This window comes from Mastigoproctus giganteus, chromosome 2 (genome assembly GCF_048544385.1).
Source record: "Mastigoproctus giganteus isolate SK-2022 chromosome 2, ASM4854438v1, whole genome shotgun sequence".
Classification (NCBI taxonomy): Eukaryota; Metazoa; Arthropoda; class Arachnida; order Uropygi; family Thelyphonidae; genus Mastigoproctus; species Mastigoproctus giganteus.
Genome location: NC_143576.1, coordinates 41887606 through 41900049, shown reverse-complemented (window position 1 = coordinate 41900049; position 12444 = coordinate 41887606). Strand labels below are relative to the sequence as shown.

At 34.6% G+C, this 12444-nt stretch overlaps 1 protein-coding gene across 8 annotated transcripts in view; it reads right to left on the bottom strand.

Annotated features, from left to right (window-relative positions):
- CdGAPr (GTPase-activating protein CdGAPr) overlaps positions 1-12444 on the bottom strand; it is a 514430-nt gene that overhangs the window by 284984 nt on the left and 217002 nt on the right. Inside the window, exon 1 of one of the 8 annotated variants that reach the window (XM_090388797.1) lies at positions 1197-1760. The exons of the other annotated variants lie outside the window; for them this stretch is intronic. Coding sequence (XP_090244923.1) covers positions 1197-1232 — 36 coding nt within the window. The 5' untranslated portion in view covers positions 1233-1760. Of the gene's footprint in view, positions 1-1196; positions 1761-12444 lie in introns of those variants that run through there. 8 annotated transcript variants of the gene reach the window in all.

Sequence of the window (12444 nt, the reverse complement as noted above, 5' to 3'; positions counted from 1 at the left end):
TTTTAGAAACGGAATTGATATTCGCCCTTGACTTTGAATATATATATTCAAAAAATGTATATGTATTCAAAACATTAACTAAATTCATGAATATATATATATTCGTAATATCTCTTGTACGTTTTTGTTATACATTTATAATAATTTGCAATAACACTACTACTCTTCAATGACTTCCCACGTTTTGAGATAATTCTGAACATGAATTCTGAGAAACAGACTTCAGATTAGCGGTGAATCTGACACTTTACCATCCATGCATTTTGCCCCAAGGTCGAATAGAATAACACCGCTCACTGTAGTGATGTTCCTTTTAAATACAAACGGATGTAAAATAAAATTAATAGGGGGGAGGGGAGATTTAATGTTTATTGTGCCAATTCTTCCATAAAAATAATAGATGCAAATTCTTAATCAGCATACTGGTATTTATGGCATTAAACCAGCCTAATGGTTAAAAACAGTATTCAGCCCCAATTCATTTTTAAAGTAATTGCTTTGGTTAGTGAGAGGATTTGAACCCAGACCTCTCCAAATGAGCAACAAAGTAGTAAAATCACGGAGAACTTGCCTACCTATACAGCACTGTAATTCTGAAATGACCACAAAAAATAAAACCATTAAAATGTTAAAATGGTCCTAAAAATTATAAAAAGATGATGGGAGGAAATAGCTTCATATGATTAACAAATGACTGTTTCCAAGCGCTAACAATACAAATGGCCAACCACTAAATGGTCATTACATAACATCAAGCATTTTTTTTTTTTTCAATATTGAAACGTTTTTTTTTTATATATATATGGAAGGACGGTTGTGAAGCATAAGATTTTTGCTCCCTCTTTAATTTCTTATCTTCTCTAAATAATTTGATACCACTCTGTTCCATAGCTTTTGAATCAGCAAACTGCGTTTCAAAGGCATACTAATACGTGAAAAGAAATTCATAAAAGAAAAAAAATTAAAATGAACTCATATCTTGACATGTACGAATTATAAATAAAATAATATAAAATTAACATAACTTTATGTACTGTCATCATGTTTCTTTAATACTAAGATTAGCTTGGGTGCTAAATATAATATTCAACAGGTGGCAGGCCAGTTAGACGTTCACCAGTCTTTATCACTGCAAAATAAAAATGCACTGTTTACGATATAGTATGAATGACGTTATTGGGAAACTTAATACTTACGCACTGAAAAGCTAGTTCACTCCAACCAGAAGGCATATTCCACTTGAGGTCAAGACGATGCTAGCCTGGAGCGATGTCTAGGTCGGCGAAGTGCGCGAGCACAGAATTGGCCGACATGATTGACTCTACCGTATATCATGCTTGCCGTACGTTGGCCTGACCTAAGCTCTCAACACTCCACGGCATTTTTTAGTTATGTAGAATTAACAATAAATCCGGTTTCTTCGAAAACTAAATTCAGATTTTTAAATGACACTACTTGCTTCAAAAGAACACAGTACAATCAGTGAAGATAAGCATTACATATCCAAAATCTGATTTGACTTCATACACTGCACATCTTCAACAGTTTTCCTTTACGGTTCTCTATATCATAAACACCCATATTTCAATGACGAAATGCAATAGGGTGTTTCTGATCGCACAGAACATTCCCACCAAACGACCTGAGGTATGGGTGGTACTAGGTCATACGAATATCCTTATATGACCTGCCACGTGGTGTTAAGCCCCACCTGTTCCAAAGAGATCCACTAATAAATTCTCAGAATTGTTGATCTTGCAGTTTTGATGACAGAACAATTTCTCTTAAGTCCAGAAATAAAACATTCCAAAAATTAACGTAAAAGTATAACTACTTTTAAAATGGTTAAGAACTTTATATTAAACTAAGTTCTCAATTCTTTTTCACAAATCTTACTGTGATCCTTTCCTTTTAGCAGTATTAGTTAAGCGTTTATACAAGATAAATTTCACTGCTGATAAATATAGCATCAACATTTAATTTGCACGTGAAAACAAAGCACACTGCATTCATCTAAGATCAACCACCGACACTTTGCACAACTGTCAGAGCATACCTCGTACCAGACAACTGGTCGATCAGGTTACGGCACACTCCAACGCTACTCAACTCCGCGAACGGAGAAGGACCGCACTAAATACTTTCATGAGTTCCTATTGGTCAACTAGCGTTTATGAAATAAAATTAGACAACTATCAAATAAGACAAGTGACTAAAGTGGTGTAATTATCAAAGTCAGTCAACTTATTACTTGGTCTTTAAAGGCAAGGTAATTTAATCGTTAAATTAAGCTGAGAAACTAATAAAGTAATAATATCCAACTATTTAACTCAATTCTTTTTAACAGTTACGAAAGACGACGCCATGCGAAGTTACGTAACCAAATGCTTCTACACCATTTATTTTTCCATACTACTACAAGTAATTATTCTTAAATATCAAACAGCATTCTAAAAACTGAATCTATCAAAAGATTTTCCCCAAAATAGAAATTTGGGAAATAAAATATGTCCCCAGAGGTGCTATACCCATAGGTGTAACTAATCTCAGTACGGAAAAAAGGGGTTGAAATTTTGCCTTTCAAATATCAGCACTTTTTACAAGGAATATTTAAAAATGTATTAATGCATATTTAATTAATGTTAATGCATATTTAATTTAAAAATTATTTAAATATGTATTAATGCATACTGTATCTAGAAAGAATTTTATTTGTCTCTCACATTTTCTAAACCATTTTGAAAACAGTGACTTGCTGAAGCAAATCATTGTCTTCAAAGAGACTTAGAGACAGAATAATGAGAGGGAGATGTAATCCCCAAATCCTCCCCTCAGTTACGCCACTGATTCCATCCCAGTTTTTTCAACAATCGGTTCGCTTTGATTAGTTTTAGACATCAGGGTGTCCATAAAGTCTGTAATCAATGTAGACTGATTTTATTTTAAAATAAAGATTTTTTAAAATGTTTATTTATTTATTTTTAGTATTATTTTTTCTATTGTGGGTTTGTGTTGCCAATAACGAAATCATCCAGTCCTTAAACTTACAAAAGCGCGTAGAAATTATTCTGTTGTTTGGACGTAAAGAAGAACACAGATTTCTAGCTGCAGAGTTCAATAACAATTATATGGATTAAAAAAAAATCCAATATCTCAATTTTTTTTCTTTTCTCATTAAGCATTCTGCTTGTTTGGTTTAGCTATAAAGACCATGAAGAAGATGTAAAGGTGATAGATCACCTTTACACCTTCTTCATCTACTTCATTTGCCTATATCGGCGCCTCCATAGCCAGGTGGGAAGGAGCAGCAGTGCGTAGCACACGCTTCTTGATTAGACCGGGGTTCGAGCCCGTCACCACCAAATATGGAAAATGCGGAAAGGTCATGGAATGACCACCGTATATCCCGGAGCAATATGGCCTTAGTTGCTAATGCTCCTAAAAACCAAATAACAAATAACAATCATTTGCCTATAAAAATATAAAATATAAACCACATAAAATATGCAGATGATATTGTGATTTTAACAGAAACCAAAGAAAAACTAAAAGAAATATTAACAAACATCAATAAAGCAAGCAACAATTATGGAATTAATATTAATATAAATAAAACTAAAGTAATGCAAATCGGAAAAACATAGAAGACATAAACATCCAAAATCAGCAGATAGAACAAGTTTAAAAATTTGTATACCTGGGTTCTCTAATAACCGGAAACCTAAGTAGTATTGACCAAATTAATCACAGACGTGAACATCGGATGGATAAACATGAACAAACTCAAATACATATGGAAGAGCAATAAAATCTCAAATAGTCTAAAAAGTAAACTATATGAAACTGTTATCATACCACAGCAACTTGTGGATCAGAGACATGGAGAATAAATAAGAAAGAAAGGCAAAAAATAGCGGCATTTGAAATGAGATGTCTAAAGAAAATCAATAAAACAAACTGGAGAGAACACAAAACTAATGAACAAGAAAAGATCTAAATTTTGAACGCAGCATAAAAGAACAGATCTACAAAAAACAACTTCAGTGGTTTGGACATGTGAATCAGTGGAAAAACAACACAGGCTGGCTAATGTAGTACTGACAGGAAGAATTGGAAATAAAAGACCCCCAGGAAGCCCCAAAAGAGATTGGCTTCAATGCTTAAAGGAAAACACTGGATTTCAGAGCTATCAACAAATGATGAAAGATTCAAGAGACTGACAACAATGGAGGACCGCGAAACAGACCCTCTGAAACTGATCAATTTTTCTGTACATAGAACGAAGTTCTATGTACAGAAAAATTGATGATAAATAAAGTTATTATATATTTATGTAAAAATAAAGTTGAGTTGTTTTAAACATAAAACTGAATTTTCTTTTCAGAAAACCTAGTGTTCTACGCACACAGAGAAACATATGCATATATAAGGGTCCATAAACTTTTTTTGAATTCTGAAGGGGTCCGTAAACTTTTTTTTTTATTATTATTTTTGAAAGGATCCGTAGATCTCAGTAGTTTGGGAACCACTGCACTAGTTCAATCTTATCTATATGTTTTTCCCCATTCTTTTTTCCTATGTTATATGTACCCATTAATACACTGAATTTTACACTGTTTTCTAATTTCCTCCCTTTTAACACTATCTCTTAATGTTCTAATAGTTATTTTCCTTAACGTTTTTATTTCGTAGTTTTATTTTTTATGTTGTAAAATTTGTTATTGTTTGTTTTCTCGTAGACTACCATTTATCGTGGTGAGGAGGTTTGCCAATCCCAATGAACCCGAGAGCCATACTGGCGGAGCTTAAGCTCCTGGCAAGGTCAGTCAGATCAAAGAAATAGTAAGACAAAGTGTAGTCCACCATCCAAGAGGAAAAAGGCTAGCAACCCAATCTTTAGACGTAAACTTAAAAGATAGAAACCGGACTGACAATAGTTTCAATTAGATGCATGCAGGGGCGATCACAGGATTTTTATTATAAAAGTTGTATGATGGAGATCACAAAGCTCTAATCATCATGTAGCAGTAAAAAAAAAAAGAAAAAAAAATACCATATTATTTTGATCATAAGTGGTGGGTTACAGCCCCACGTTGGTCTGCCCCTCAGGGCTGCTGAATTTACAGTTCATCAATTCTTTAATGTACTGAAATTTCACTGATACAAATTCCAATTCCTTCATCACCTTTCAGAAGACGATGCAGACAAACGGGCCAAAATATCCACATAGTTTTCTCGGGAAAAAATGGAAGATAACACCGATTTCCTGAAGAGTTTTCTAACGAGCCCAAATTTTATGTGAATAGAGAGGTGAATAAAGGTTATTGGTAGCAGGAAAATTCCTACTGGTACAATGGAAGTAAACAAAGAACAGGGAAATTAGCAGTTTAGTGTGATGTATAGAATTTAAACGTTGTTGGATCATTTTACTTTAAAAAGCATTGTAACTAGAGAAGACTGCTTGAATAATGCTTCAACAACTGGATGGCTTTGAAGGCAAAAATCAGAATGGTTTACGAAAGTTGGCCACCCAGGCTGGTCGTTAACGAGACACATAGTCCGGTGCCTATGAATTTGAAATGGTTTCAAATCACAACAGGGGGGAGATCTCTCAATCCAACCAAGGAGAACTCCTTGCTATCTTTTTTTCCAGCATTAAGTCTTGTAGTCGAGCAGGGTACTGGACTTGGACCTGCGACCTTTAGTACTGAACTTGGGCGCACCACCATATTATATTTCTCGCTGGATCAGCTAAACCAGCATAGTTGAACGGGCTCTGACATCGCTCGATTTGAAGTCCATCGATTTTTATATATGGGGTTATTTAAAGTCAAAAATTAATTTTCTAAAATTTATAAACTTGCAACTTCTTAAGGATAGAATCGTACAGTCAACTATCTATCAGTGCTGACATTCTGGAAAATATTCAGAGAAACATATTTTATCGTTTACAAAATTTCTCTGAAACTGGCAGCAGCCATTTTTAACCGTTCTCTGTACAACACTTCTCTAATAATTTAGACACCGATTCTACTGAAACGGTGCAAACCGGCTGGATAACAACCATTAGTCCAAAACTTCGAGTTTGCCAAATTACCAACGATAAAAACGACATATACACTTCCGGGAGTAAATGACAAAGGGGAACTATGTTCCCCTGTCGACATTTTGCTGGTCTCATATACTGGGCTGAACAGGGATGGATAACTAGACATAAGTTATACTGATCAGGGCCATCTTCCTTATTAGGAACTGTGCCGAACACCTACAAAAATGGGGAAGGACCCCAAAAAATATAATTCAACGATTTCATTTGGACAAAAAAATTTTAAAAACTAATTTTTAAAAGAGATTTCTAAGATAAATTGTTTCTTCGCCTTTTTTGTGAGCAAAATTATTAACAACTGCACAGTTTGTAGTTCAAGTAATGTGCTGGAATAAGTGTTAGGGAAATAATTTCATAACTAAATTTATAGAAAAGCTTTCTAATTTCTGTAAGAACAAACGTTATAGTTTGTTTTTAAATGTATACGTTATAGGTATAGTTAACAGTTTAGATTTTAATTTTAATTACATTTTAATATGTCTTATATAAGATAGTGAGACCTCGGAATGAAGAATACCTAGAGCCTATGAACACCAAAAGATGGCCTTAAATCATAATAAAATCTTATATTTCCTAAGAATATACGATTTATATGTTGTGTATATATGGTTCATACTCCCTGGTTTTCAGTTTATATTTCTTTAAACTTCCCTGATCTCATTTATTCATTGTACAAGTCATTATTTCATAAGAATGTCACAGTATACTCAGAGGCGTAATCAGTATTTGGTTGGGATGCAAATTTTTCACCCCCACCACGTACCATGTGCAAGTTGTGCACAGCACTTAGGCGACTAATCAAGGGGCGGGGGGTGAGGAAGTGTCCGGAGTTTAACAATTTAGAAATTTTAAAAATTAAAAAAATATTATTTTCGTTATTGTTTGTACTTTACTAATAACTATTACTAAAAATTCCATTACATTATCAATTAAAATTTGTTTTCAGCCGAAAATTGTAAGAAACAGAATGATAAAAGGCTGATGAAAGGCTTTTCTTGTTGAAAAGTGTTAGAACAGTCAAATAAGACTTCGCACAAGGGCGCCTCACACGCACGCAGCGTTTCTGAGTGCCTAAAAAGACTAAAAAAAAAAGACATAAGATTGCACAAAGGATGAGTTAAATCCTATGAGTCAACTGATTGTTGTTACATGAGAATTTCAATAAATTAACGATACGGATATAATTTGTGAGCATAAATTTATATAAGTTATTATTTCTATTAACCTGTAGTAGTAGCACCAGCCAGTCCTTACAGGTTCCACTCAGAGAGGAAAGCAGCATAATACGTTTCTCCTCCATAGTGTTAGTATGGCATGGGAAGCCAAGTAATTGAACTTGAGCCACCTGTTATTTTCTTCCCTACTTTAATCACGTACCTGATGAGCTATATGACTAGTTATGATGGCGACAAAAACTTTGCTTGTGTGGAATTAAGTCTATTGTTCGTGCCCGTCAGTCGCTGTTAACAAATTAACAAATTAACCAGATTTAACGAAGAACACACTTTTACAGCTGACTTGCAATGGGCATTTTAAATATCTCTCTTTGCTCTCAGGTGTACTAAAGTGGTGTCAGACTGGTTTCTAGCTGAACGATGTATGACCAGCCCACAGCTGTAATTTTCAAGATCGGTTCGCGCTAAGTTATGACGTTTACTGAATCAGGGATCATCTCTGACTGAGAGATAAATTCAAAATTATAATACAGTCGACACTATATGGACTCAGGGAAAGTATAAGATGTTTGCTACCAGCAAGATTTAAAACAGCATAGATAATAGGATTGTCTTAATTCTCAAAGCAGGACAAACTTGCCTTTGTAACGAGTTGCCCTAGTATCTCACTTTCGATCAGATGGCCTAAAAAGGTTAATTGACTTTGTTTAAAAGATGAGACTGCTATGTTTTAGAACTGCTTGTTTAGGACTAGCCAGTCCCTCATTAAATAGCAAATGGTGTTTAGTGACAAATACTAAGAAAAAACATAGCTTTAGCAACTTTGAAAACTGTAATTTCATATACCTCATGGCTCAATCAAACAACTTTATAATTGTTTTGTCTGTGTGTTGCCACTAGAGACCACCTGCTATCTGATGAGGGACCAGTTAGTCCTGAACAGGCTGCCATACCAGTCTCATCTTTTAAACAAATGGTCAAGTAACCTTTTTTGCGAGGCCATTTGTTTGAAAGTAGTGCAGTCCCAGGGCAGCTAGTTTCAAGTTTGCTCTACTGTGAGAATTAACACCATGCATAAATAACGCCTGCTGGCCACAAAAAAAAAAAAAAATAAATAAATAAAATAAATAAATATATAAATAAATATATATATATATATATATATATATATAAGTGACAAGAGACAGTCCTGCAAGCATTTCATAAAGATAAACATGTCGCTTTTTTGCTTCGATTCTTAAAAACAAATGCTATCATTGATAAGAGTGCCAGATTGCTTCCTTAATATTTCCGGATTTTACAGAGTTTACTGTAGTCGTTATGATATCGCGTATGTTTCTGGCCTTTTGCATAAATTGCAGAAAAAAATCCAGTTTAATGATTTTTTGCGTGGCGAGATCACTGTAATAATGTGAAGCAAGATCTATGCATCCCTTAACAACTTTTTAAGTACTTTGTGTGTTCTTTGTAATAAACCAAGAATTTGTTCTGCTTTAACTAACCCCCATAACTTAAATCAGTATTAGTAATATACAGTAATAAACTACTACTACTAAAGCGCGAAAATAAAAACGAAAAATTGCAACGCGTCCGACAGCCCAGTTGAAAGGACGACAGTAACGCATACTGGCGGTTGACTGGATTACTGATGTTCACCCTTACCTTTGTACAGAGTGCTTCAATTATTATTAGCCATATGGTGCAAGGAAGTCTGAGGGCTATGCTGCACCAGCCAAAAAAAAAAAAAAATTCTGAATTACCGTGAGAGAGAGAGAGTCAGAAATAGAAGGGAATCACCAAGAAAGAGAAGAATGATGTGTGTGTGCCCTGGGTGTGCCAAGCCCATACTCACCAGATGTGAGCCCCTGGAGTTGAAGGCACCAGAGCATATCTCGCTTATTTTTAGATTTAAGCTATCTGTCGTATATGGATTGAAATTTTTGAATCTGATATTAAGATTGGACTAAATATTAGAATTTGGATTTTACGATTTCTGAATTGAGAATTTTCCTAACCAATTACGTTTTCCTCAATGGGAAAGTTGTTCCTCGTCCCCGGTTTAGTTTAAAAATCGTCATAGGTGTATTTGTGAGACGAACGTAAACCGATTTTACTATAATAAAAAAAAAAAAAAAAAAAAATGATGTGAAGAGTCGCAACACTACCCTGTAGTTAGCTGTTCTTATCAAATGAAGTCTGTTTATTTTAATTTCAAAAGTACAGTAAGCCGATGACGTTTATAGATTAAAGCGATGACAGAGAACATTTTCATCACTTTAACAGCAATTCAATTAAAATAAGAATAAAAATAGAAGTTGATTGTTTGTACGTGCAAAAATTTACATAAATATAACAGATATATACGCCCCAACATGAATTTCTGGTTGTGTCCCTGATAATGCAGTTAGTGCATAGCGTCATTTCGCACACAGCTATAATAATTTAATTATGCTATACATAAACTACATTATATGGAGGGCAACCAGATTTCTAACTAGTTTTTTCTTTTTTTTAATGAAATCTAAAGTGAATATTAATAAAATCAACAGTAGGACTTTGTAATAATTTCAACTGATAATAGTAAAATATATTAATTTCTTGTTGGAGGGGTTAAACACCCCTGCAAACCCCCTTCCATGTTGCAGTAATTGTGCGTTATAGTTAAATAGGAACATTAGTGATTGCTCAAACCTGAAGCGTGCGTCTCAGTTTTCAGCAATCAAAAGCTCTCCTGAAAAATACCAACTCAATTAGGCGATGATAATTTTTCAGGGGAGAGCTACTTTCAAAAAATTGAAAAAATTTAGAAATAAAAATTATTCTGAAAACTGAGATGATAACTTTTCAGCGTACAGCGACTTCCCTAAGCTGTAGCTCATGTTATGAATGCTTTAGTCTTTTCTAGAAATAAGATTGATTCTAAAATTCGCAATTATTAATCACTCTGTTGTAATAAGCACCGGTGTTTAGCTTAAGTTATGCTTTATCCAGTGCTATTTAAATCCAAAATAAATAAAATAAAAAAAATAAAAAAAACTAAGCGCAATCTATCTACTGAACTTCAAATCGTCCAGGATATAAAAAGAGTACGTACAATGTTTCTCTCTAATCCTTTGTTTTATGATAAATCAGTTAAAAAGAAAACCAGAATATAAAAATAAGCACGCAACCAAATCCTTTAGAACGCACTGAACTAGTAGTAGCAAATGTTATTATTATTATTATTAGCTATATGGCGCAAGGAAGCCTGAAGCTTATGCTGCACCAGCCAAAAAAAAAAAAAAAAAAAAATTATGAATTACCCTGAGAGAGAGAGAGAGAGAGAGAGAGAGAGAGAAGTAGAAGGGAATAATCACCAAGAAAGAGAAGAATGATGATATCCTGCAAGTACACAGAGCACCAGCCAAAAAAAAAAAAAAAAAAGAACACCTCCATAAAGTGATAATAATCCGCTATCCAGTTTCAAGAAACTGAATAAAGTTTGCACTTGGAATTCTCTGTACTAAAACCAAGCTCTTAACATTAGCTTAAGACAACTTTAAGGCATGACCACATTACATCCCCCCCACTTCAGCTGAACCAATGACTCACCGACGCCTACTTGTAACTATCGTTACATGAACTATGTCCAGACAGCGTCTGATTGACTCACTACATCAAATTATCAGAAAAGTTATTGCACAATAGATAACAGCTTATACGAGGATGCAGGAAGGGAAGGACAGGGTTGACGAATGTTAAAGTTTAAGCAATTTATAATTCAATTAAAGGCTTATTATAATTAATGGTTGCTAGTGGATATACACTACTGCATATTTCAAATGAATACAAGAATTAAGTTATCTAAGAATTCAAGGGAATGATCGATTAATTTTGATGTCGACAAAATGAAATTTTTGATGTCGCAAAATGAAATGAATTTGGTGCTTATCACAAGCGGAAGATTTGAACTTTTATAGAACTATAAACCGTAATCACTATTCGTATTTACAGAAAGCTCGACGTATTTTACCTGACATATAAGTTACAGCGTACGCATCATGTCCATACGCAGTAAATGCGTATAGACATGATGCATACGCTGTAACTTGTATGTCAAGTAAAACATAAAAATATAGCTAAATATAACGTAATTTTTTTTATTTAATTCAGATAACGTAAAAGTTACATTCACCCCTAGACAGCAATCAAATGCTAGGAGGGTAAACAAAACCATAACATAGCAATACAAAATCTATATTGAGTAATAAAAAATATACAAATATTATTATTATTAGCCATATGGTACAAGGAAACCTGAGGCTATGCTGTACCAGCAAAAAAAAAAAAAAAAAAATTCCGAGTTACCCTGAGAGAGAGAGAGAAGTAGAAAGGATTCACCAAGAAAGAGAAGAATGATGATATCCAGCTCAGGACCCTGGGTGTGCCAAGCTCATACTCACCAGATATATACAAAGATAAAGATACAAGGAGAAGATAGATTATGTTCGACATAAATGCTCAAATCAGCGTCTGTCCTGGCAGAGTGCGGGGATTAAGGCAGTATGCTTAGGCTGACTGGAACAGAAGGAGCACAGATTATCCTCAATTACAGAAGCCACGTAGGACAATGACGAAATGAAGGTCTAAAATTGCAAGATAGCGTATGTATCTGCAAAAACTTTTGTTCTGTAGGCCTTGTCAACACAAATTTTCTCAAGGTTTATGTTTAAGTCGTTGAGAAGTCCAATCGTGTTTGCTGGGAACATATGACTGAGCAAGCTCATTTAGTTGACGGCAGGTCGGATCACAGATGTTTGCCGATTACTTATTTTTCTGTTATTCTTGGGCAGGATGATGAGGCTTTCGATGCTGGGTGCTTAGAGAGGGTAATTATTTGTGAGTGGTGATGATTTGCTTCCAAGGGGCCATTCCATGCAGAGAATGTAGTATACCCCTAGAAATAGTAAGGGGATGTCCTGAAGTTCTATTGAGGGATCGAAGAAGCCAATACTCAACTCCAAGAACTGCCGCAGGTAGGTTGAAGGGGTAGAGGACCAGATTTCCGATGTGTAGAGAGCCACCGGTACTACACAAGATCCGATATACTTAGTTGTCAGCCTCCACCAGTTCCTGTCGAGCTGATCAAAGGGCTGAGAAGAATTTGTTTCTAGCTTCCTTGAA